Below are 26905 nucleotides of genomic sequence, written 5' to 3' on the forward strand. Positions count from 1 at the left end.
ACTGGAGACGCCCTTCTGTGCATGCGCACATCTCGATTGAGCACTTCTGTGCATGACCACGCAGTGAAACCCGGAAGTATACACTTCCAGGTTTGCAACCCAAGGATTACGTTACTCAAAGGTAACATAACCTAAGGGTCAACTGTATTTTTCTGTTGTTTCTTAACTCCATCATAATTGAATTATAATAATAATAATAATAATAATTTATTATTTGTACCCCGCCCATCTGGCTGGGTTTCCCCAGCCACTCTGGGCGGCTTCCACAGAAACCAAAAAAACATTAAAATATCATACATTAAAAGCTTCCCTGAATAGGGCCGCCTTAAGATGTTTTCTGAATGTCAGGTAGTTTTCCATCACCTTGACATCCGATGGGAGGGCATTCCACAGGGCGGGCGCCACCACCGAAAAGGCCCTCTGCCTGGTTCCCTGTAGCTTCGCTTCTCGCAATGAGGGAACCGCCAGAAGGCCCTCGGCGCTGGACCTCAGTGTCCGGGCAGAACGATGGGGGTGGAGACGCTCCTTCAGGTATACTGGGCCGAAGCCGTTTAGGGCTTTAAAGGTCAACACCAACACTTTGAATTGTGCTCGGAAACGTACTGGGAGCCAATGTAGGTCTTTCAAGACCGGTGTTATGTGGTCTCGGCGGCCGCCCCCAGTCACCAGTCTAGCTGCCGCATTCTGGATTAGTTGTAGTTTCCGAGTCACCTTCAAAGGTAGCCCCACGTAGAGCGCATTGCAGTAGTCCAAGCGGGAGATAACTAGAGCATGCACCACTCTGGCCAGACAGTCAGCGGGCAGGTAGGGTCTCAGCCTGCGTACCAGGTGGAGTTGGTAGACAGCTGCCCTGGATACAGAATTGACCTGTGCCTCCATGGACAGCTGTGAGTCCAAAATGACTCCCAGGCTACGCACCTGGTCCTTCAGGGGCACAGTTACCCCATTCAGGACCAGGGAGTCCTCCACACCAGCCCGCCCCCTGTCCCCCAAAAACAGTACTTCTGTCTTGTCAGGATTCAACTTCAATCCATTAGCCGCCATCCATCCTCCAACCGCCTCCAGGCACTCACACAGGACCTTCACCGCCTTCACTGGTTCTGATTTGAAAGAAAGGTAGAGCTGGGTATCATCTGCATATTGATGGACACCCAGTCCAAACCCCCTGATGATCTCTCCCAGCGGCTTCATATAGATGTTAAAAAGCATGGGGGAAAGGACGGAACCCTGAGGCACCCCACAAGTGAGGGCCCAAGGGTCTGAACACTCATCCCCCACCACCACTTTCTGAACACGGCCCAGGAGAAAGGAGCGAAACCACTGTATAACAGTGCCCCCAGCTCCCAACCCCTCTAGACGGTCCAGAAGGATGTTATGGTCGATTGTATCAAAGGCCGCTGAGAGATCCAGCAGAACTAGGAAACAACTCTCACCTTTGTCCCTAGCTCGCCGGAGATCATCAACCAGTGCGACCAAGGCAGTTTCAGTCCCATGATGAGGCCTGAACCCTGATTGGAAGGGATCCAAATGGTCCGCATCCTCCAGGCGTGCCTGGAGTTGTTCAGCAACCACACGCTCAATCACCTTGCCCAAGAATGGAAGATTTGAGACTGGGCGATAGTTGGCCATACTGGCCGGGTCTAAAGATGGTTTTTTAAGAAGCGGTTTAATGACCGCCTCTTTCAGCGGATCTGGGAATGTTCCCTCACAGAGGGAAGCATTCACCACCCCGCAGAGCCCATCGCCCAGCCCTTCCCGGCTAGCTTTTATAAGCCAGGATGGGCAAGGATCAAGGAGACAGGTGGTTGGTTTCACGCGTCCAAGCAGCCTGTCCACATCCTCGGGGGTAACGGATTGAAATTGATTCCATGCAACTTGACCAGACAGGGCTCTAGCACTCTCCCGCCCCAGCCCTGCTCCCACGGTGGTGTCTATTTCTACCTTTTTGATTTTCCAAAATAAATTGTTTGATATCCAAATTCCAGCTATTCTTCCTGCCTGTTGCTTGGCCTCAGAATAATTAGTGTATTATTTTTTCATTTGGGTATCTATGTCTCCATGCGTTTTTTAAATTTAAATTATCTGCCATTTGAAAAAAATGAATATGGTAATCTCCCTTCTTTTGATTTTCCCCCTCTCTCTGTTCTAATTCTATTGAGGTAATGCCTGAGAACCTGAGATCCAGGCATAGCCCTATCACGCAAATATAGTCTTTCACACTTACTCCCGTCTCAGTACAAAGGAAAGTATTTACAGCTCCTTGGTCCCTGAGTCAAATCAAATACACCCCTCTGTCTTGTCCGGCTTCATCCCACTATAGGATGGATAGGCATTGTGACTGAGGTGGTTGGATATCACTGGCCATGACTCCTTGGGAAGGCCCTGCAGATGTGTCTGTACATCTCAGGGATTATGGTGGGCTCACTCACCCCTCCCCTTATACCTCACTTCCCTGGGTCCTAAATGCCATTGGAACGGAGAAGACTGATACAATGAGTGATTTGCGATGAATTTCTAAAGTTTTCCCATTGAACCAGTACATAAATACATTTATCAGTGAATCACTCCCAACCCCTTCTTTCCTGCTCTCAAGAGCTGGGACTCATGATTTTACAGCTTTTAGTTGGAATTATATATTGACAAGACACTGGCTTTTTCTGCCATCTATTAATTCCAAATCTGGGGAGTCCAACTCTCCCTCCCACCCTACCCCCAACACTTTTTCTGTCATGCTGAAGGAATATGTTGACCTGACTGATATTTTGGGAAATGGTTTGCCCATTTACCCTCTATACAATATATAATACTAAACTTGGCATGAGGGTTCCCAGGGTGGGGCGGCAGACCTTATTGCTGTTTCTATGTTGGGTGCCATTTTGAATCAAGACGGCAGACTGAAATTTCAGTTTGGCATGACTTTGCCCGTTTTGTGGCACATGGTAAACCACAAGTAGAGATATGATCGCAAGATTCAGCTCAGGAGTGCTCAAGGTGTGTGTGTGGGGGGTCTTCATTGATGTTTGGATGTTGGGTGCCATTTTGAATCCTGGACAGTACCTGTGTGTGTGTTATTAGTGTGGGGGAGGTAGTGTGGGGGAGGTATTATTAGAGGAGAGGTAGTACCTTTGGTGGAGGACACACCATGCTCCTTAGGTGGTAGTTTGTTCTCAGCGAGCCAGCCAGCAAGAAATCATACGGAGTAAGTGAAGTTAACTCTTTATTAGAAGAAAAAAGGACTGCTTGCTCCCTTCATCAGAGCAAGGAGTTAGACGTGCTCTTGTGAGTGGGTCAAGTCTGAGGCCTTCTTCTGACATTAGAGCTGCTGAGGGATAAAAATAATTATGCTCTCCACAGTCCCAAACATGGTTAGAAGCCTACAGCTTGCTTTATTTCTGCTAAACACTTGCTGGCTGTGAACAGAGAGCCAAAACAAACCTCTGTCTTACCTTTCTGGCTCTGAGCTGGAGGAAGATGATGCAGGTGCAGAGACAGAGAAAGATATCACACCCTTGCATCTTTGTCCTTCATCTTACACCATGTTCGAGTGGTGCAGCAGGCTCTTTTTAGCAAGGGCATGTTCTGGTGACCACAAATTTTGAATTGGCTACCCAGGTTACACTAGCTTTACAAGCTCGTTATAAGACATTGTAGAAAAATCAGCAATGCTTCTGTTCACTGATTCCTGGAACTTTCTTGAAATGTAGGCTTCAGCTGCAATATAAAAGGATGTCACATAGAGGAGGGAGAAAGGTTGTTTTCTGCTGCTCCAGAGAAGCGGACACGGAGCAATGGATCCAAACTACAAGAAAGAAGATTCCACCTAAACATTAGGAAGAACTTCCTGACAGTAAGAGCTGTTCGACAGTGGAATTTGCTGCCAAGGAGTGTGGTGGAGTCTCCTACTTTGGAGGTCTTTAAGCAGAGGCTTGACAACCATATGTCAGGAGTGCTCTGATGGTGTTTCCTGCTTGGCAGGGGGTTGGACTCGATGGCCCTTGTGGTCTCTTCCAACTCTATGATTCTATGATTCTATGATTCTATGATTCTATGCAAACATTACTGGAGCAGTGTGTGGGAATGAAACGCACAACACTTGTTCAGTGCAAGAATTAACCTCAAGAGATGATCCCAGAGTTGGATTATTTTCTATGACATGTCATGGGTGTTTAGAGTAAGATGCATCACCAAACCTCTTAAATCCGACATTATTTTTGCATTCAGGTACCTCAAAGCGACTTACACAGTAAAGCAACTGAGGGTGTGAACACACTACATTGTCAAAGCACACAATTCCCCCTTACCACAAAAACCTCTTAAATCCCACATTATTGGCTACACCAGCTCAGTTTCCTCTTCAGCTATTTGTCCGATCTAACCAACATCTGTTAGGATTTGAATGAGTACAAAGAATTTGAACCTGCTGTTTCTGGTAACAGTGATATCATCCCCACAGAAACGGGCTGGCAAGCAAAAATGATAGAAGATCTACAGCTTGCCAGAACAACAGGGAGAATAAGAGGAAATTCAATACCAAAAGTTAATCAAGATCGGATAACATTTAAGGAAGATCTTAAAATGGAGTGGCAACGTTAATCTCCTGACAGACCTAGAATGAATCTTGGAATATGGAGAATGTACATAGTAAAAGTTTATGGATATTAAACGAGAAGGCTAAATAAGAAGAAAGAAATGTGTTTTGCCAGACCAAGTGTAAATAGCACAATGAGAAGATTCGGAAGTTAGCTACCTGCGCCTTCCTCGCCTTCTCTTCCTTCGCTCGATCTCCTCAGACGCGTCCCTTCTTCGCCCGGCGAGCGGAGGCGCCACCTCATTGGCCAGCATCGAGCGAGCGTCACCCGCCCTCCCGCCTCCCTCTCCCAGAAACCAGCTTCCCATTGGCCCAGCCGTGTCCCCCTCCCTTTCCGTCAAACTTAAGAGTCCCGCCGCCAAATTCGCGGCAGCGGCAGCAACAGCTGATCGCTGGCGTCCCCGTGCACGCGTTTCTTCCCTCCGCGTGGAAGTTTGGCCCGTTTGGGGACCGCGAATGCCGCCGGCCGCTTTGGCTTGCTAGTTTCGCTTCCGCAGCCCAGCGCTTGAGCCACGGCCGAGAAGTTGCAGCCGCGCGCTTTGCGGCTCTCGCCTCCCGGCTTGGGCTTAGTCGAGGGGCGCGGGGAGCGAGGGGCCGTCAGGATGTTGGGGGACATGGATGAAGAAGACGAGGCCTTCCAGCTTCCGACGGGAGGGTGAGAATGCGGCGCCTCTCTGCGTGGGGGGAGATGCGGGGTGTGCGGGTGTCTTTGGGTCGGCGTGAGGGGGCGGGGCTGTGTGAGGGGACCATAGCTGTATGTTGGGCTGGGGCTGCATGTGGGTCTGGGGCTGCATGTGGGGCTGGGGTGGGTGTGGGGCTGGGGCTGTATGTGGGGCTGGGGCTGCTTGTGGGGCTGGGGCTACATGTGGGGCTGGGGCAGCATGTGGGACTAGAGCTGTATGTGGTTCTGGGGCTGTATGTGGGGCTGGGGTGGGTGGGTGCAGGCTTGCGAAGGGTGATTCCGAGCACATGCAGAGGGGTTTGTCTGCAAATACGTTCTGTTAGGCGCTGGTGAGGATGAAATGGGCGGGGTTTCGTCCAGCTAAGGATGAAATGGGAGGCGCTGGGTTGCATCCGACTAAGCTATGCGTCGGTTACGCCCGCCCATTTCAGTGGACCAACTGAGCTGAAACCAAGGTGCCTTGTGTTTTCACTGTTTGTTATATGCTTAGCTTTGGAGCATGCAGTGGCTAAAAAGTTTGCCTCTCATGATGATTGGGTGCGTGCGGCAGGGACCCTGCTGCAGAAATAGTAACCTCCGCAACCCCAGACCTCTACACCACTGGTGATGGGAGTGCACTTGCTCTACAATCCAGAGGGCCAAACATACCCCACACCTTTTGTAGAGTGAGGGAATACATTATGTTTTAGTAGTGGTTTGGGACTAGGAAGTTCAGCCCAAGGGTTAATGGGGAAAGGAGCATTTTTCTTAAAAAGCAAGACTTATTGGGGAGTAGACTCCACTGAATTCTACTGAATTTCCCCATGAATGTACATAGGGTTGATTTGCATACAAATGCCTGTTGCCTGTGCTGTGGTGAAATATTTTCCCATTTCCTGATTCTAGCTTTCTGTTTCCACTTCTTCTGTGCTGATGTTACACTGAGAGAGAGTCACAAAGTGAGCTTCATCTCCAAGTGGGGGTCTGCACCCTGATCTTCCAGGTCACAAGTTGGCATTCTAACTCCTGCCCTAAAGTGGGTGCCAGTAACAGGACTGAATGGAGGTGTTTTGTGGTCTTAGATTCCTTCTACAAAAGGAACCCTAAGAAAGATTTCTAGTGCCCTTTACACTGTGACATTTTAGGTGTTCAAAATAAGGGCACTGCACTACTGCTTTTGGCAACGCTGGCAGTGAGCAAAGGTCAGAGTGACATATAGTCACCCGAAATGGACAGTGGGAGTTCTAGTTCAGAAATTTATGGAGAACTGCAGATCCCCCCCAAAAAAATATTCAAAATATAGTCCGGCCCCCCACAAGGTTTGGGGGACAATGGACTGCCCCCCTGCTTAAAAAGTTTGCTGACCCCTGACCTATATCTTCCCAGAATATCACTCTCCCCAGAAGGGGAAGCCAAGCTCACAATCTCTGTTCCGCTCGCTTCTTTTTTTTTTAGATAATTTTATTTATTTATACATACAACAAGAAAAAAACACACACAGAAAAACACAAATACCAACATCTATTGGTCTTAACACTAAAGACCCAACTTACTGTTTATTTCAAATTCATATTACGTATTGCCAATACACATTTTTTTTCGTAATTAAACTTATTCTCAATAAATCTAATTTCTTCTATCTACCTAGCAACTATCACTGAAGTTCTTCGAATGCTGCAACAGAATTTAAACTACTATATTTATTTTTCAGATATTTTTTGAAAACCTCCCATTTAGAAACAAATTCTTGTTTTGATTTATTCTTTATTTTTTCTGATAAACCATCTAATTCGGCATATTCTGTCAGCTTTTGGATCTAATCTTGTATAGAGGGGATTTCATTACTCTTCCATTTTGCTGCGATCAAAACTCTTGTTGCCGCTGTCGCATATAAAAAGATACCCTTACTCTTTTGTGGAATATCCAGATCTGTTATTCCCAGGAGGTAGGCCTCTGGTTTTTTATTGAAAGAGATCTTTAGCATTTTTTTGCAGTTCTGCATGTATACTCTCCCAGAATACCTGTATTTTCCTACATATCCACCACATATGGTAGAATGTTCCTGAGTCTCCGCATCTCCAACAATTACTTGACACATTTTTATACATTTTTGAAAGTTTCCATGGTGTTAGATACCATCGATGTTTCATTTTTTGAAAGTTCTCTCTAAATGTGTAACAGTTTGTGAATTTCCAATTGATCTTCCATAAATTTTCCCATTGGGCCATGGTTACTGGATGGCCAAAATCCTGGGACCACCTCACCATTGCCACTGTTACCTCCTCCTCCTTGACTGTCCAGTCAAGGAGGAGTCGGTAAGTTTTGGAAAGAGTTTTTCTTTTAGAGTTTAGAAGATCAGATTCGAATCGGGAAATTTCTGCTGAGAATCCCTTTTGTTTGTCAGATTTAAATTTTTCAAATAACTGATGGTATTGGAACCAGTCTGAAATGTGTTCTCTTATCTCCTCAAAGTTTTTTTATTTTATTTGGTCATCCTCATTTTTTAGAAGTATTTTATATGTTGGCCAGCTTTCCCGAGTATTTTTCTGTTTTACTGCTATGGCTTCTACTGGAGAAGTCCACCACGGGACTTTAGGCTCCATCAGGTCTTTATATTTTTCCCATACAGGAAAGAGTGACTTTCTTCTTATATGGTTGGTAAAATTTTTATGAATTTTTGCTTTCCCATATATTAGGTAGGCGTGCCATCCCCAACGGTTGTCAAAACCTTCCAGGTCCAGGAGGTCCGGATCCTGCAACGTGCACCAATCTTTTAGCCAAGTGAAACAGGCAGCCTCGTAGTAAAGTTTTAGATCGGGTAGGGAAAAGCCTCCTCTGTCTATTAAGATCAGGTGTTTAATCCTAGGTTTCTTCCCTTCCCACAAGAATTTGGAAATTTCTCTTTGCCATATCTTGAGACAACCTGCTTCACCCAGTATCGGAATCATTTGAAATAAGAAGATTAATTTTGGAAGCACATTCATCTTTATAATGGAAATCCTACCCAGAAATGTTAATTTTAGTTTACTCCAGATTACCAAGTTTTTTCTAATCTCTAACCAAGTTTTGGTGTAATTATCCTGAAATAAGTTTATGTTCTTGTGGGTGATCGCTTTTTAAGAGATCTTCAGGCCCAATATTTTTTCTAAGTCGTCCTTTTCTTCTGTGGTTACATTTTTAACAAGCATTTTTGTTTTTGTTATATTCAGTTTAAAGCCTGCCACATCTCCAAATTTTTTAATCAATTCCAGCACTCTTTTCAGACTTTCTTTAGGGTTTTCAGTCATAACAAGTAAATCGTCCGCAAAAGCTTTGATTTTATATGTTTTGTTTCCCAGAGTGATGCCTTTAACAAGCTCATCCTTTCTTATCTGATTGTTCAAGACTTCCATCACCCAGATAAATATCAGTGGTGACAGTGGGCAGCCCTGTCTTGTTCCCTTGTTTATTTTGCACTCCTCAGTAATTCTTCCGTTGATCGATTCGGCATATTGTTCCGAATAGATGGCATTTATTCCTTTACAAATATTTTCTCCCAGTCCGATTTCTTCCATTAATTTTTTCATAAACTTCCAGGACACATTATCAAAAGCTTTTTCAGCGTCTACCAACATAATAGCTGCTGGTTTATCAATTTTAATATCCAAATATTCGAATACATTAATCACACATCTAATATTGGATTGCATAAATCGTCCGGGAAGAAATCCTGTTTGATCTTTATGAATTATCTCTTTCAGCACCATTTTTAATCTATTTGCAAGAATGTCTGCAAATATCTTGTAATCGTTATTTAGCAGTGCAATGGGTCTGTAATTGGCCATGTTTGAGGCATCTGTTCCCTGTTTATGGATAAGAGTAATAAAGCTGTCCTTCCAGGTTTTCGGAAGCATTCCATTTGCCAGAATATTATTCATTAGGTCTTTCATGGGAAGAGATAATGCTTGTTCTAACTTTTTATAGTAATTAGCTGGAAGACCATCTGGGCCCGGTGTCTTTCCTAATTTTGATCTCTGTATAGCTTGTTGCACCTCCATAGCTGTTATTGGTGAGTTCAGGATTTCAGTTTTTTCCTTAGGTATTATTGGTAGTTTATTTTTGCCCAAATAATTATTTTTTCTAGAGTCTCTGGACCTTCTTTATATAGTTTTCCGAAAAAACTAGCAAAGTTTTTACTAATTTCCTTCGGTTCTTGAATCCATTTGTCTTCAATTTTAATTTTATTGATAATTCTATCTTCCTTTTTCTTCTTTAATTGCCAGGCCAGAAGTTTGCCAGGATTATTTGCAAACTCAAAATGTCTATGTCTCAACCATTTTATCTTCCATTCTATCTCTTCATTTATTATCATGGAGAATTGCTTCTGTAAAATTTTTATACTTTGCTTAATTAGTTCATCATCTGGTTTTTGGAAAAGGATCCTTTCCTTTTTTCTAATTTCCTCCCAGATCTCAATTTTCTTCTTCTCCTTTATTTTCCTTTGGAATGCGTTTTGTTGTATAAAGAAGCCTCTTATGATGGCTTTACCCGCGTCCCAAACCGTCTCTAGATCTACTCCTTGATTTAAATTAAACTTAAAATATTCTTCTAAGATTTGCTTGGCCTTCTGTACAATTTTTTCATTGTTTGGCATACTCTCATTAAGTTGCCACCTTTTAACCTTTTATTCTTTTCCTTTAAAGTTAACCCAGACTGTGATCAGAAATTGTCCTTGGATGGATTTCTGCTTTTGTAATATTATTTAATAAATCCTTTGTTGTCCAGATTGCGTCGATTCGTCCCGCCGATTTATGTGGCTCTGAGTAATGTGTAAATTCTTTCTCTGTTGGATTCTTAGACCTCCAAGCATCAAACAAATTCAGGAGTTCTATTAATTGGAAAAATGTAGTTGGGAGTTTGTTCTGCCTCTTTTCTTTCTTCTTTATTGTTCTGTCCATGTTTGGATTGACTACTCCATTAAAATCTCCTAATAATATAATTCCCCTCCCTAAATATTCTATGACTTTTTCTTCCAGGAATTGATAGAATTCGGATTTTCTTTCATTTGGTGCATAAATTCCAATAACTATCACTTTTTCATTATTGATCTTAACCTCTATAATCACTGTTCGACCTTTTTCATCATTGTAAAGCAGTTTTGGCTCCAGCTGAGGTTTTACATAGATTACCACCCCTCTCTTTTTTTCTTTACTTGATGCAATAAACTCAAGCCCCAATCTCTTATTTATTAATACTCTTTTATGTTTTTCCGCTACATGAGTTTCTTGCAGACAGATTAGATCATATTTTTGCTTAACCAGAATATGTTCCACCTTGTTCCTTTTTGATTTTTCATTTAAACCATTTACGTTCCAAGTAATAAATTTATAATCCATACTTTATTTCTTATGATACGTCAACGGGTTAAAAAAATAAAAAAATTACACATTCAAGGTCTCAGTATACATTTAATAAATTCCCTTCTTAGATCTGTCTCCTAACTCTCAACTGTTTGTTCAATTTCCTCTGATTCTCCCAACAATTGCCTTTTTCCTCCGAGGTCTTTCTGGTACTTTCTCCAGAACTTGTCCGCATCTAATGCTGACAAGCACTTTCTACGTTTCCCTTTAAAGAAAAAAGAGATGCCTGCTGGGTACTCCACCTATAGTCCACTGCCTTTGCCTTTAGTGCCTCGGCCAGAGGTCTATAAGCTTCTCTCTTTTTTATCAACCGATTTGGAATAATCTTGTGGACGATAATATCATTTCCTTCTGATTGAAATTTCTTCTTGTTACTAGCTTGTAAAATTCTATTTCTGAAATCCATAGAGTTAAAAGAGACTAAACAATCAGCCGGCCAGTTGTTTGCTTTTGCTACATTAGATTTGACTCTGAATGCTTTTTCTATTTTTTGTGCTACTTCTGCTTCTTCTAGGTCTAACCAAGCTGCTAGCTCTTTTGAGATTTTTTTCTCAATTATTTCCTCTGCGTCCTCTGTTAGTCCTCTGAATCTTAGGGTATTCTCCCTTCTCTGCATTTGCAACATCGCAATAGAGTCCAAAGTTGAATCCTGCTGTTCTTTCAGATCTGCTGTTTCTTTCCTTATCTTATCGCATTCCCTTTTCAACTCTCTATTTTCATTTTGTAATTTTTTCTGAGCTTCCTCTAGGTTCTGTGTTCTACCTTTAAGGTCTAGCACTATTTTCGTCAGTTCTGAATTTTTTTGTACTAAATTATTGACCTGAGTTGATAACTCAGCTGTTATTTTCACATTTTCATCTATTTTGACTCCCATTGAAATAAGTTTTTCTTCTGTTGCTTTTGCCTTTTCATTTACATTATTTTTTAAATCTTGGATATCTTTCTTCAAACTTAAAATTAATTCTCTCATATCTAGTGATTGATGCATGTCAGTTACAGAAGTTCTCCTGTTTTGTGAGGCTGAAACTGCCGCAGAACCTGTCACAGTTGGTTTTTTTACCGTACATCACTAAGAAATTCAGTTAGCTCATTAGGTAATTTGTTCTCTTTCCTTCTGTCTTACAGATTGGATATCAATTAAGTTCTTTCTTAATACAATCATGTCAATATTCCAATGTGATAATTAATGAATGTCAATTAAGTTCAATCTTTCTTAATACAATCACGACAATTTTACCAATCTGATAGTAATCTCCGGCCTATGTATCCACTAATTTTTATATTCCCAGTTTCACTAAATATATTTTAAATTGATTATGAACAATTATCTAATTAGTTACAGCCAAGCATCAATACAGCAATATCACAAATTCATCAGATCAAATAAATATAAACTAATCACTGACAGGATTCTAGTTTTTGAATCCATTACCCTCTGGTCTTTGGGGAAGGCTGCAACAAAATCGCCAACCTGCAGTGAAACATGAGCATCTGTGAATGAAGTGAATGGTTACTTTTCTCTCTGCCCAGGACCAGGCTGGCCTCTCTCTTTGGACAGGATCAGACAACTACAGAATCTGGGAATGTGCTCTTCCAATACAGGCCATCCAAGCGGGCCAAAATTAGTCATCCAGCTACCGGTAAGTAAACTGTTCACAATGCCCAGGAACATAAGATGAGCCCTTGTGGACCAGGCCAGTGGCCCATCTAGTCCAACCTTTGGTTCTGAAGCCCCACAGAATCAACTGGGTTGGTCTGTGACAACTCACGAGTAGTGCTGGGGAGAGACCCCTGACCTGGGCCCCAGAAAGGTGCTGGTGGTCTGTATTCACCACACTGGGGTAGATGGACCCAGTGGTTTGACGCCATACAAGGCAACTTCCTGTTCTTATATCATTTTGTGAGAAGGGCACTATATGAAGTATGACCTGATGTTTGCAAGCAATGTTCTGTTTGCAACAGAGCACTTACCCTTCTCATGTGCTGCTCCAGCTGCAGGTCTGTCTACCCAGAAGGATCCTCCTGCAGCTGCTGCTGCTGCACCCACTGATGCTCCTGTGCCCACAGCAGCAGTGCAGTCAGTTTTCTTCGCTACAGTTGTTCATGCATATTTGTTGTGAGTACTACAGCAGAGGGGATGAGCTGCAGTGTGTTCTTGCTACCCAAGTCCTGTGCTCACATCTTTTGCAATCATCTCTCCATCTTGCCTGGCTTCTTTGGAAAGAGGTGGAACTGAACAACAGTTGGGGGTGGTCGATTAGGGTGAATGGGGCACTGCCAACTCAACCTCAGCCTGCCCCCACCTGCCTGTTGTGGTTTTTTTACTTCTAGCCAATCAGGCTGTGGATATCATTGACTCTGGCTCAATGTGCTGTTGATTTCCTTGCCTTATGCCACACCAGTGAAAGCGGGTCCAGTAGGAAGGTACCCCCTCATTCTGCCCTCAGCTGCCTCCCACCTACCTACCTTCTTACGTCCAACCGATCCAGAGGGCAGGACTTCCTGTCAGCTTCCTCTTCCCCCTCAGTCTCCATGCTGCCATGGTAGAGCACAGCAGGGAGGAGGATGGGGACAGCCCTAGACTTAGCTGGCCCTTCTTGTCGTTGGCTCTGGTGCCACCTAGAGTTGGGCTCCCTGCATCCACTCCATTGAGGCACTAGCCAACACCGAACTGAAATGAGGATAGAGACCTCCTGGGATGGGGAGCTTGTGGGCTGATAAAATGTTGCTGGACTGCTACCACCCACCCCCCACATCGCTCCTCACCGTTGGCCAGATGGCCTGGGCTGATGGGAGTCACACAACCCCTGGGAAGTCTTTGTAAAAAGCTGCTTAATATAACCCATGGGGTTGGCATGGTGGCAACAATTGTGGGAAGCTAAGAGGTGTTCTCTTCTCACTCCAGTACCAATGGGAAATATGTGAAACATGGCAAGTATGGAGCAGCTGTAGTGGGCAGCAATGCAACCAATGAGGTAAGAGGAGGAGGTGTGGTGTCTTGAAGTAGCCTGGCTTTCTGCCAACCTGCTGTCCTCCAGATGTTTGGGACTACAGCTGCTGTTGGTCCTAAACATCTGGAGGATACCGGGTTGATGTAGGTTGGGCTAAGGAAATGCTTCCCTTTGTCTGAATCCTGGTTTCATGATGGTGTCTTACTCTGGAAAAAGCAAAGGTGCTGTTTTGGCTCTTGTCTCTTTCTGCCTCATCAGCTCACAAGGGTTATAGCTCCCATTTGTCTTATTCTGACCTCACTTCTCTACAAAACGTATTCTCAGCAGGGAAGGGGCTGTTGCTCAGTAACACAGCATCCACTTTGCAGACAGAAGCTCCCAAATCCAATTGCTAGCTCCTCTGGGTAGGGCTGGGGACACTGCTGCCGGTCAGAGTAGGCAGTCCTGAGCTAGAGAGACCAGTGGTTTGATTCAGTCCAAGGCAGCTCCCTGTGCTCTTATTTAACTAGAACCATGTGGACTAGCATCTTGACAAAAGAAGGGCCATGGGGATATTATGTGCGGAGTGGATAGAGGGAGGTGAGACGGTAACTTTGACGTGGCTTGAAAAATCAATAAACGTTCCCACCAGACTCAAAAAAGGAAGGGGGTTTCAGCAGCTTATGTTGCAAAAGGGATTCAGTTTTTCCAGCCTCTGTCCATTCAGCTCAGTCAGTAGCTCTTCAGTGGTTTGTTCTGCCCCACTTTGCTGTGAAAGGATTCACTGGTGTTTTACAAGCAACGGATAAAATATGTCAGGAAACATATGTGTTTATTCCAGGAAGACTCTGGTATGATTGCCTTGTCCCACTCCCCTGTTGCAGGTGAGGGTGGTGGGGACAGGATAAAACACTGGGCTGTCATTCCCGTTTAGCTGACTGGGCGGAAAAGGACAGATCTCACCCCTTGGTTTCTCCAGGTGTAGGTAGCCTTTGGTCCTCCAGATGTCACTGAACGACAGCCCCCATCACCCCTCTCCACTGGGCATGCTGGCAAGAGCCAATGGGTGTTGCAGCTCAGCACCAAAGGCTCCCCACGCCTGCTCCATTGTAACGAAGTCACTCCACATGTAACGAAGCCAGGCACCTGCAGCCAAAGCAATTCCTACGATGAACACCTCTGATGTATTTGTATGTTAATGTGTCATTTGGCTGTTGGTATAAGAGCAGCTCCAGGTGCTTTTGGAAAGAGCCAGCCCCGTAGTTTTTGATTCCTCACTTTTGCTCTTGTTTTTTTCTGTCCTTCCGTCTCTTGTGGAATCCAGTACAAAGTGCTTCTTTATATCAGCCAGCTGCAGCAGATTGCGACCGCCAGCATCCATGCCTGTTTTGTATTCACGGTAAGTTTGACGTTAAGACCTGCAAGGACCATGGCATAGGCTGAAGCTAAGCAGAATTCTTTGGTGTTTTGAAATGCACATTGCATGTGAGGTCTCAGCTGTGGTCAATTAATTTCAGTGGGTCTGCTTTGAGTAGGGCTAATGCTTGTTGCAGGAGTGCCTGGCATGCATAGGTCCATGGGGTCACGAAGAGTCGGACATGACTAAACGACTAAACAACAACAACAATGCTTGTTGCAACCCATTAGATTTGAATGGTGTTAGAACCAAGGGGCCCCTCTATGGATAAAATGCTTCAGTGGCATAGCGTGGGGGGTGCCAAGGGTGCCGGCCGCACCGGGCGCAACATCTGGGGGGGCGCGAGTCCAGAGGGAAGGGACAAGTTCCTTCCTCCACCGGGCTCCCTGCAGCCACCGCCAGCCTTGCGCCCTAGCACGCGCGCGCCCCCCGCCGCCGCTGCGCTCCACTCACTGCTCGCAGGAGGAGCAGCCGCTGCAGCAGCGCCGACGCCGCCACCGACGCCTGGCCGGCACGGGCAGCCTCCACACCCCAACGCGCCGCCGGGCCTCGCCGCGCCCTGCGCTCCCCAAAAACCTCCGAGAGGAAGCCGGTGGGCGGGCGAGGCCCGGCTAAGCCTCTCGCCAGCGGGTTAAGGGGCTTTCGGTTTTAAAAGGATTAGCTTGGGAAGGGGCGGGGGGGTGGCTGCTCGCCGGCAAGCGCCTGCTCCGCGTTTCCAAAGGCGCTCGCCATCCGAGGGACATGGAGCGCTTGCAAGGAACGGGCTCCGTGGAGCAGGTTAGGAAGAGATCCCTTCCCTGGCAGGCCGCCGGCTTGGCCAGCTGTTTCCCATTCACGATCAGGAGGAACTTCAGGCTGCTTTCAGCTTTGGTAGAGGGAATCTAAGCAAGGGGATGGAGCCGGTGCCCTGAGGAAAGGCGGCAGCATTGGGTTTGTTTTTAGTTTAGAGAAAAGGCAAGCAAGAGGCGACAGGAGAGAAGCCTGCAAAACTAAGGCATGGCAAGGAGAGAGTGGACAGAGAGGAAAGTTTTTATCCCTCTCTCTGTACAATATAACTCGTGGGCATCCAGTGAAGCTGAACGTTGGAACAGTGGCGTAGCGTGGGGGGTGCCAAGGGTGCCGGCCGCACCGGGTGCAACATGGGGGGGGGCGCTCTTGCACTCGGGTGCTAAAATCCACGGGTTAGGGGGCACAAATTACTTGCCTTGCCCCAGGTGCTGACAACCCACGCTACGCCACTGAAATGCTTACATGAAGGCAACAAAGTAAAGGAAATGACATTCTACCTACTGTAGCTAACATCCCTTGGGGTAGCCCTCCACCCCGAAGTCCTATAGCATTTTTCCATTTCTAAACATGACACACTACAGACGTTGATGTGTGTGTGTGTGTACTTAGAGTAGACTCACTGAAATTAATGCACCAAATTCGTCATGTCCATCAATTTTCATGGGTCTGCTCTGAGTAGGGCTAACATTGGGACACAACCCAAAGTCTTTAGCAATACCCATCAGGAAGAAAGTTGTTTTGAGCAGAGGCTGTCTGCTGCTCAGAATTCCACTTTCTCCTTTCTCTTTCCGCAGGTGAAGCCCAACAACTACTGCACATTTTATGATGATCAGAGGCAGAATTGGTCCATCATGTTTGACTCAGAAATGGCGGCTGTGGACTTCAGCAAACAGGTGCCAGAGGCGTGCATTGCATTTTGGGGTGGGGGGGTTGCTGACCTGCAGACACTGAACTAGTGTTCGTGGGAGGTCTGCTCTCTTGCATCAGTCGCCAGATGCTTTCTCTGCCAACTACTAAGAAGTATCCAGGGAGAGCAAGGAATGGTGGTGTAGCCAGTTGGGGCTTTTTCAGGCCCCTGGGGTCTTCAGCCTGTGCTGTGCTGGGTCAGATTGCATAGGTGCAGATGACAATGCAGGCTAATGACACAAAGGGCCTTGGTTCTTCCTCCTTGCAGCTGTGCATTGCCAAGTATAACAGCAGTCGTTCTCCAGACTCAGTGGTGTGCCAGGATCTTGTTCTCGGAAACGGCCAAGGTGTGGCGACTGGAGATGTCCTGGAGATCACTTTTACAGGCTGGCTGTTCCAGAACGGTAGTCTTGGGCAGGTGAGACCTGGCAGAGGGGGTGGCTGGGGATGATGGGGGTTGAAGTCTCTAGCAGCACTGCATGGCCACAGCTTTCCCACTCCTGGTTTATAGATTGCATACAGCCCTTTTCTCCCACAACCCCGTCTTTTTGCCTTTCAATAACATTGCAAGGAAATTCCTCCTGAAACAGGAGAGGGACTTGGTGAGGTTCACCCAGCTTGCTTCACAGCTCAATGTGCATTTGACCCCAACCCCAATGGGCTCTAGCCAGTGCTTTTCCATGGGGTTTGCATTGGTTGCTCTCCAGAGGTGAGGCCTTGCCCAGCCTTGCCACCCTTTCTCAGTTGGGGATGCTGACCTTCTTCCTGGGAAGCACATGCTGTTAGGCCCTAAGCTACACCTGTCTCCAAGGACTAGATCCTATTTCTCAACCTCATTTTACCCAATCTGCAACATGGGAGGCACCACTAGGTAGGGGATTCAACATGGAAAGCTGCCTTGCACTGCATCAGGCCACTGGTCTAGGTTGGCATCGCGCACATTGAGTGGCAGTAGCTCTCCAGGCTTCCAAGCAAAAGCCTTTCCCTGACCTTACTTGAAGATGCCAGGGTTGAACCTGGAACCTTCTGCCTACAAACCAGGTGCTGTGTCCCTGAGCTGTGCCCCGTCCTTCGATACTCATTGCTGTTGGCTCAGCAGTGGGAGTAGCAAAACGTGAACCTATTATCTTCTGCATTAAAAGTAATTTCACCCCATTGACCTTCCACTTTTGGAACAGGTTTTCGACTCAAATATATACACAAAGTTGCTGCGTGTGAAGCTAGGCTCTGGCAAAGTCATCAAGGTAAGATGGCGCTATCTTCCCACCACAGTGCAAGGATTCTTTCTTCCACTTCCACATCTAAGCAGAGTTCAGCAGCCCGGGCTATGTGGAAGGCTGAATAGCAGTGATGTTTTTTGAGCTCAAACCCTGATCAAATGGCTTCCTCAAGAACAGCAGGCAGGTAGCTGTCCCAGCTTGTCTACGCCTGCCATGATCTGCTCGAGGGGAGGCCCAAACAGGGTTCCTCGATCCCTGCAAAATTCCTGATCCTGCCCTACTGGTCAGTCAGGCTTGGCCTTTCTTTACAGGAGGGGTGGGGAACCTCAGGCCCAGCAGGGACTGAAACTGGCCCTCAGGATTCACCCCAGGCCATGCCCCTCGCCAAGCCTCCTCTGTGGCCTGGACCAAAACAGTCCTGGACCTCCAGTGTTGCCTCTTGCTGTCCTGGATGAGAGACAGGGGGGAGTGTGAGTGGGTGTCTAAGGTAGCCTATTGTACAAAGGGAAAAATTACATTTGTTGCCCCTCCCGCTTTCCCCTCTTGCCTCGCCCACTCCTGGCATGCTCCTCCCCACCAAGAAGGTTGCCCTGCTCTCGACCAGCCTTTACCAACCTGACAAACATACACACAGATGCTGTTGGCCCTTAGCGAAGGCGGTCACCCAAATTTGTTTTCTGCTTGGTTCTCTGTTTCTGGAACTTGAAGGGCTGGGAAGATGCGATAATTGGCATGAAGAGAGGAGGCAGGCGGTTCCTCCTCATCCCGCCAGCATTGGCATACAGGCTTTTGGCAGAATCTGAACGCATTCCTCCAGACTCGACCCTGGCCTTTGAGGTGGAAGTCAAACGGGTGAGTGTGTCTTCCTCCCAACATGTTAGCAACCAAGAGAACCTCAGAAGGTTGTTAGGTGGTCGGTCTACTGCCTGGATAAAGTTCTACAAATAGAGGCAGTGGTTGCCTTGACCAGATTCCATGATGCCTCTTTTTTGCTCCCTTAGGTGTGGTTTGCAAAGGGCGCTGACTCCGCTGGACAGAGCCTGGGCCCCTGGGACTCCCTCACACCTTCACCAGCACCACAATCAGAAAGCCCCGCTACAGACCCAGCCTGGCTGACTCCTCCTACTCCCGCTCCAAAGCCAGGGTGAGAAATAAATTGAGGGTGCACTTAGCTTTTTTTTTAAAAAAGAAATTTTTATTGGTTTTTCACAATTTTTATAAACACAAACATTACACAATAACAACAAACAAACACATAAACATGTATAATTTCAAATCCTTATTTCTTAAACCTTACTTCACCAATTTCCCCATACCTCCCCTTTCTGCATCCCAATTTCCAAGTTCGTTTCAGCAAATCCCACCCCTTGATTATGTCAAATGTCGGTGCTCTTAGCTTTTAAGCCCTCCATTCTCCCAGGTATCCCATCCTAACTCTGTTGCCACCTCTGTGTTTGAGGCTTTCAGCCTTCACCTCAGCTGCATAACTCAGGCCCCATCTGCACTGTACCACCTTGGGTTCTACGGATGAAGTCCGGTATACAAATTCAATAAATCATAGTAAATCATACGTTTGAAATAGCGCCATGCCATTTTCAACAGCTGTGGCTTCCTCCAAAGAATCCTGAGGGCCACCTTGTCTCATAGACAACCTGGCAGGGGCCACATTCCAGGGCTGGGCTGGGGCTCCAGTGGACAGAGCAACAGATGCTGCTCCTGCCTTCTGTGCAGCCAGAAAATACACCATGTGGGGCTTCTTTCTGCACACACCTCTCCCTGTCCAGGGAAGCAAGGTGCACTGTCACAGTTCAAGGACACATTCCAGCCAGGCTCAAGCTCCCTTGGGGAGGTAATGAGGTGGGGTAGGTGAGGGGCTTGGCCGAGGCAGAGTCCCAAAGGCCACTTGAGTATCCTACCCCTTAACAGACTCTTCCTACTATGCTCAGGTTTGTTAACTCCCTTCCTTCCATACTGCAGGGAGCCTAAAGCTCAGGTGGCCTGGCTCAATCCCCAGGCACCCCAAGGCTTCTGCCAGTCAGAGTGGACAGTACTGGGCTGGATGGACAAATAGAGGAATACAGGAATATAGCCAGTGTGGGGTAGCAGTTAAGAGGGTCTGTCAGAGTAAGATCTGGGAGACCAGGGTTCCAATCCCCACTCTGCCCTGAAGGTGACCTTGGGCCAGTCACACTCTCTCAGCCTAAGCTACCTCACAGGCTTGTGAAGATAAAAAAGGGAGGAAAACTATATACCAGTATTTGAGCTCCTTGGAGGAAAGATGGAACATAAAATAAGAACTATTATGATTCTGTATATAAAGGATAAAAGCTCTCCTAGGGTGGCTTTTCAAAAGTGAGATCTACATATGATACTGCCTTGATTTATTATTATTTTTCACATGAGAGGATGGAAAGTATCAAATCATGCAAACATTCACGTGTGTAAAAAACAATTCTTCCCCCAGCTATGTGGAGCAAGGGAACCTGATATTTGAGCAGAGCAACAGCTCACTGCAGAGGACCATGGAGCACACCCAGGCAAGGGTCCTACATGCTGAACAGGAGAAGGTAAGCCCTGGCAGTGTGACAACCACAACAGGAAGGCCAAGGGACTGAGGCTGTGGGGAGGGCAAGTGCTATCCCAGGATCCCGTCCTTGAGTTCACAATCGCTAGTGCAGGTCACAATCCCCCTTTGCCTGCAGGCCAGAAAGAAGTTAAATTTCTGAGCAGCAGCAACAACAAAATAGAACAAACGACTGGCTAGGTATACATGCACATACAGGTAAAAGATTCATAAGCTTCAGGTAATCCTTTGCAAAGCACCTCAGGTTGAATTTGAGAGGACAGAATGTCCCTTTAAAATTTAACACAGTGACTAAAAAAAATGCACCACATTGGTCCACAGTAAGATTTCATTGGCTGCATTCACATGCCATGCTAAACTGTGGATTGGCATGATGTGAGCAAGGACAGTGAATGTCCCCCTCACTTCCTCCTATGCAGCCAAGAAGAAAGGTGTGAGAGTTTCCACTTCTAGGTAACTGCTGCTTCCTCTGTTTTCTGGACTGAGAACAGCCATTAATGTTAAGTAGAATTAGTTTCTGAAGTTAGCTTATTGAAACAAACATTTGAAGTTGGTGTGTTTGATATTACCCATTGTTGATGTTAGCTGCAGCTCATTGTCCCAGGCAACACAGCAAACCATGGCTGGGCATAAGTGTCAGGGTTTCTGGGCGCATGAGAGGAGGAGATGTAAGGGGAGAGCATGCAAGTCCAGGTTTGCTGTGGCCTTTTCTTGCTTGGGCATCAGCGTGCAAACCCTGCCATTAAGGGATCTTCCATGCATCTTACCCTGAGGCCGCTGGGATTTTGAGAGATATAATCAGCCCTTGGCCCACAGAATAAGCAGAGTGCTCTTAACCCAGAATGCCATTGCCTCTTTTGATAAAACTTTCTCCCCTCTTGCTGTTCTTGCTTCTGGTGGTGTTAACTCTCCTCTCCTTGTCGCCGCTTTTCTCTCTAGCACATGCCGCCACTGGATCAGGGGTGGGACCAGGTGAGGCATTGCCCTTGGGTGTCCTGATCACCTGAGCACTTCCTTACTCCCTTCATACTTTCCAGGTCAACCATTTCATACTTTTAACAGGGGAAAACCCACGCCTTCTGCAGGTGTCTCTCGTTGCGAAGCCTCTCTGTGCCTTGGCATCCCAGCTTCAGTGACAATGGGTTTTCCTAAATCAGGGGTGGGGGGGACTCCAGGCCCCTGGACCAAAGGCCACCTTCCAGGCCTATGTGCCTGGCCCTCAAAACTCCTTCCAAGCAACACACCCTCACCAGTCCTCCATTGCACCCTCCTTGAGTGCTTTTGCCTGCCTGGATCAGGCCCAAAGCCCGTCTTATTCTCACAACCAGATGTCCCAAAAGGGAATTCTACAAACAGGATCTGTGCTCACCCCACTTGCAATTCCCAGGAACAGCATGCTGCCTCCAATGGTGGAGGGAGACCTTGTGGCTGCTGGCTGTGCATAGCTTTTCCTGCCCCATTGTTTTGTCTAATCCGCTGCTAAAGCCATCTAACTGTTTGGCCTTCATTTTATCTTGTGGGAGAGAGCTCTGCTGTGTGAAGATGTCCTTTATTTTGTCTGTCCTGAATTTTCTGGGGAAACCTTTTCTGCTCTCCATTTTATGCACCTTTGTCGTGCATGCTTTCTCCTGAACTAACTAAAAAGCCCAAGGCTTCTGCCCCCCCTGCTCCTCATAGCCTTGCCAGTAGACCAGTTCTGCAGGGTGTTTCCTGGGAGACTCATTCTTAGCATTTGGGAGCCTCCAAAAGCACAGCTCTTGCATCCTCCCAGGAAACGTCTTGTGGGTTCTCCTTCCCCATATGTTCTCCTGTCTCTTCTGCTCCTTTGCGTTGCAGGTCAGAATCAGCAAGGAGCTAGCGGAAAGCATGGTGCGTATCTCCCAAATCCAGCAGAGGTTGATCTGTCTTCAGAAGAAGGGGATGGAATACCACTCCCAACTGAATGAAGCCCTGACAGAGTCGGAGAGGCAGAAAGCCCAGGTCAGCCGACTCCGTGTACAGCTGGCAGGTAAGGGAAGCTGAGAGGAGGCCCTGAAATGGCAGAAGAGCACTATCCAAGCACATGCAGAGTAGTTTTATCATCCTAGGAAATTCTTTAGCTTGCGGGTAGGGAGCCTGTGGCCCTCCAAGTATTACTGGCCTTCACCTCTCATGAGCCCCAGCAAGCGTAGCCAGGGATGATGGGGTTGGAGTCCAGCAATCTCTGGAGCGCCTGCTCCTTAGGGCCTCCTGCAGTGTAGCTGTTAAAAACTCAGACACACAATCTCCAAAAAGACTCTTGACTTTAATTCCATCTGTTTAAAAAAGGCAAGCTTCTGATCTCTGCAAACTTGATTGATTGTATTTCTATGCTGCTTTTTGTTGAAATGAATATCCAGCTTACAAACAATAACATAATGTAACATAATAGAAAATGGGTTTGTGCAGATTCTGCACCTTCCTTGCCCTGCATGCAAGAGCAGAGCAGTGTAAGAGTGAGATATGTCTATAAACGCCATGATCATGACAATTATAACAAATAAAGGCTTGACATATCTCACTTTGCATGTCATGAGTTATTTCATATATTAGTTTCACCTTTTAAGTTGAATTACTGAAATAAATGAACTTTTCCACGATATTCTAATTTTTCAAGTTTCACCTGTATGTCTTTAAAGTTACATGGAGGCCCCATCCACACTATACAGCGTTATCATGCCACTGCAGTCAGTCATGGCTTTCTCCCAAGGAATCCTGGGAAGTGTGGTTCATTCCAGCTGCCAATAGTTGTGTAGAAGTGGAGAGCCCTGCTTAAGCGGCCATTTCCAGCATAGTTTAACAGTCTGGGAATTGTAGCTGGGGGTGGTGGCAGACTGGGGTGTCCCACCACCTCTCAGCACCCTTAAGAGAATGTTCCCATTTCCCAGAATGTTTTGTGGGAAGCTGTGAGTGTTTAAAGCATATAGTGCAGATGGCGCTGTACTTAGGCTTAGCTAAAGCAGTGGATGGAAACAAGGACATGCATTGTAACCGACTCTGTGCCCCACCTCCACAGAACTTCAGAAATCGTCTGACGACCTGAAAAGCAGATACCAGGAGGAGAAGCTGAGTGGGAAGAAGTTGGAGAAGATGGCAGCCCTGGAAGCGGAGAATCTGGAGAAGGTAGTGCCCAGGGGTGGCAAAAGTCATCACCCGAGACCAGAAGTGGCTCCCTGGAAAACTCTCTCTGACCCTTAGGATTCTCCCAGTGCCACACCCCTCTCCCTCCCCCCCCCCAGCTTTGCACCCTTGACTGTTCTTTGCCTCCCTGGAAGATCTAATGATGATGATGATGATGATGATGATAATGATGAAATAATCTATACCCCGCCCATCTGGCTGGGCTTCTTCTTTCATTCTTAAATGGAGGATTGAAAGGGACAAGTGGGGAAATTAACGTATGTTGCTCCACCTACTTTTATTCTTGGCAGGCGGTCCCCAAGTGGTCAGTCAGTGGAGTCTAGTCTATTAGGCAAACAGGGCACTGCCCTCACCCAGCCACCACTGGCTTGCCTTCTTCCTTACAGCCAATCAGGATGTGGCTCTGCCTGTCACTGGACTCCTTGCCTTCTGCCCCACCCACCTCAATGGGCAGGAGCCACCTGTCCTTGGAACTCCTCTGCTCACTCTGCTGGGTTCTCATGTCTGCCGTAGGTCTCTCTGCTTACTGTTTATTACAAGGGCTCCTGAACTGTGATCTGCAGACCACCACTTAGTTAATGCTGGTTTCCTTCTAGCTTTCCCTGCTTAAAACCACAAGAAGCTCAGGGAACGAGAAGCTGTCACTGCAGCAGGAACAGCCAGAGCCTGTGAAAGGCAAGGTCACTGGGCTCCCTTAAAATGTCTTGATGGAGGGTTTGTGGTTCTAACGTGTCCCACAGGCTTGTTACACATCTGTGCTGTGAGCCGGTGTGATGCTGTGTAGTAATGCAGAGACTGAACTGCATTACTGTATATAGAGCTTAGCGCTAGCTGAAAAAGCAACTCATAAATTACATGTTGTCAAAGGCTGGAGGACCCTGAAAAATTCAATGCAGGCAGCTGGGTAGGAGACACTGGACTCCCTGTCCATAGTACAGTGTGAAATGTGGCTTGCCTAATTGGTCCCAAACTTTTGGAAGGGCACCAGGTTGGCAGAGGCAACAGCAGTTAACAACAGTTTAAAACGGTTTACAGTCTCACAAATAAGGTATCTCCTTAAAAACACACAGATGTGTTCCTCTCTCTGTAACAAACCCTGAAGTGCTCTTGAAATAAGAAGTGTTAAGGAAAGTGGTGGGGGGACAAGCAGTAGAGAGAAATCTTAATCACATTCAGCAAAAGCAATGGCAAACCACACTTCTGTAACTTCAATCGGGAGTTGTTACCTGTTAGTCTGAACAGCACTGCAATGTCATCCATCTCTTGGCACGTGGATGCTATCCAGATAATGTATGTTGGTTGTAAAATAAATGAATAAATGAAATCATCACCACATTTGGCTGTCCAGAAGCTCTTGAAAGCCCACTGTCCTTGCTGGTGTTGCTTCCCTGCCTTCTGACTCTTTGGCATCATCCTGCCCTAGGTGAAGAAGATCATGAACGAGGTCTTCCAGTCCCTGCGGGGCCAGTTCAACTTGGAGGAGTCCTATACTGGCCAGGAGGTCCTGGGTATCGTCCTGAACACCATCAAGGTACAGCCCAGGGCAGATGGATCCTGACACCTGAATAAGATGCAGATTGAGTGAACTGGCCTATCGTTTCTCTTCCTTTTTGTATGGTTCCAAATGTCATGAGTTTGGGTGCCAGAGTTTTGGGTGCAAGATGCCCATAACTACTGGGTTTAGTAAGTGTTAGAATTTAATCACTGCTTGGAGAGTGAAACAGAAAGTCAGACGCTTAACAGCTGGACTCAGCTTCCTGTGTTGAGGAGATTGCTTGAGAGGTGGGCCATTAGAGAACTAATAATGAAGATCATGATGATGATGATGATGATGATGATGATGATGATGATTTATTTTGTTTATACCCAGCCACTCTGGGTGGCTTCCAACACATATATAAAACATAGTCAAACATTAAACATCTTTAAAAAATGGAACACTTCACCAATTTGCAGAGGCCATGCTAACCTCTTCATCAATCCAATTTTAGTATACAGTATGTGCTGCAGACAGAAAGATGGGCCATCAGCAAGACAGACACTCTACCAGCCAGCAGATGGGTGAAGCCCCACCCAGAGCTTTGAGATAGTGAGTTTGAAGACAGTGCCAATGTTTTGGTTAGGAGGAAGTTTTAGGATTTCAGTTGGCTATGGTGTGATCAAAAGAAAAAAGGCTTTCAGTCTGTTAAATGCAGCAAGCTGGAGAGGCAGGATCAGAGCACAATGCAGACTGATAGTTTGAATTAGAGGTTGCAGCAATGGGAAAAACGGGACTCTCTTGGAGTGTATGCTGGGGCCCCCCCTCTATTACAGGCTCAGGTGTAAATAAACTATATATCATTATGACACCACAGTCTAAACTGTGCCTCATTTCCAAAGAAACACAGACTAAGTGCCTAGACCCCTGGAATCTTGCACCGGTCAGAGATTGGGGTGGCATTTAGCCCCATATTACTAATCATGGGAGCAGCAAAGAGGGTGAAGGCCAGCTCTCACTTCCGGGGTGGTGCCATTGACAATGGCGGACTCCCTCTGATCTGGAGGGACTAGCTCCATGCGAAACGGGTCTTTTCCGCTACGGCGAAGCGGGGACCCTTTCAAAAATCACAGGCGGATGAAGCCCCCCCAACCCGCAAAGGAACCCACTAACGGGCTCCGGAGCGAAGAGGGGGAAGTGGCGCGGTGCTGAGAGTCAACTGCTTCTTCCGTGGAGTGAAGCCGCACAGCCGTTGCCGGAGAGCACTGCCTTTTTCATGGGACAATTTGGCTTCTAAAATAATCACCCGTGAGTACTTAAATCTCGGACAATTGGACTTTAAATAAGGACTTGCGAGCAGAAAGGAAAATTGGACTTAAAAGTTTACTTCAATTTGGCACTGAAACGGGAAGGTCTAAACAGGAAGTCAGCCTTCCGTTTCTTTGTAGATAGATTAAAGCAAAGACATAGCAAACTAGAGCTCAGAAAATCGCTTGTAAAAGGTTAACTTTCATCATTTAAAATTGTTGAACCCCCTTCGGAAGCAGGAGAAGGAGAAGGAGAGGCCAAGCACTCCGGGTGAAATGGACACAATAGACACCGCCATTCTGGCACCTCCAAATCCAGCAGCGGATGAGATGGCCCCTGCAATGGAGGGGCCCACAACGGGTCCAGAGGGAAAGGAGGAGAGTGGGGCAAGTCAGCACACTGCTGGCCCCACTTCTCAAGCTGCTGTAGCCGACAAGCAGCAGGACTTGGCTGGAGCCTCACAGCCA

General features: G+C 46.6%; 1 protein-coding gene across 1 annotated transcript in view; it reads left to right on the plus strand.

The window, feature by feature from the left end:
- Window positions 1–4937: 4937 nt before the first annotated feature.
- The window catches only part of LOC309524268 (FK506-binding protein 15-like), a gene marked incomplete at its 3' end in the record, with an annotated part of 25356 nt that continues 3388 nt past the window's right edge, over window positions 4938–26905 (plus strand). Inside the window, exons 1-16 of the mRNA XM_082208723.1 lie at window positions 4938–5243; window positions 12179–12288; window positions 12641–12764; window positions 13554–13623; window positions 14903–14977; window positions 16579–16677; window positions 16959–17108; window positions 17869–17934; window positions 18619–18762; window positions 18912–19054; window positions 20375–20477; window positions 21434–21466; window positions 22331–22502; window positions 23529–23635; window positions 25077–25184; window positions 26678–26824. Of these exons, the coding sequence (XP_082064849.1) occupies window positions 5191–5243; window positions 12179–12288; window positions 12641–12764; window positions 13554–13623; window positions 14903–14977; window positions 16579–16677; window positions 16959–17108; window positions 17869–17934; window positions 18619–18762; window positions 18912–19054; window positions 20375–20477; window positions 21434–21466; window positions 22331–22502; window positions 23529–23635; window positions 25077–25184; window positions 26678–26824 (1704 nt within the window). The 5' untranslated portion in view covers window positions 4938–5190. The remainder of the gene's footprint in view (window positions 5244–12178; window positions 12289–12640; window positions 12765–13553; window positions 13624–14902; window positions 14978–16578; window positions 16678–16958; window positions 17109–17868; window positions 17935–18618; window positions 18763–18911; window positions 19055–20374; window positions 20478–21433; window positions 21467–22330; window positions 22503–23528; window positions 23636–25076; window positions 25185–26677; window positions 26825–26905) is intronic.

The sequence above is a fragment of the Podarcis vaucheri genome (genome assembly GCF_965113315.1).
Source record: "Podarcis vaucheri genome assembly, chromosome: Z".
NCBI classification, from domain to species: domain Eukaryota; kingdom Metazoa; phylum Chordata; class Lepidosauria; order Squamata; family Lacertidae; genus Podarcis; species Podarcis vaucheri.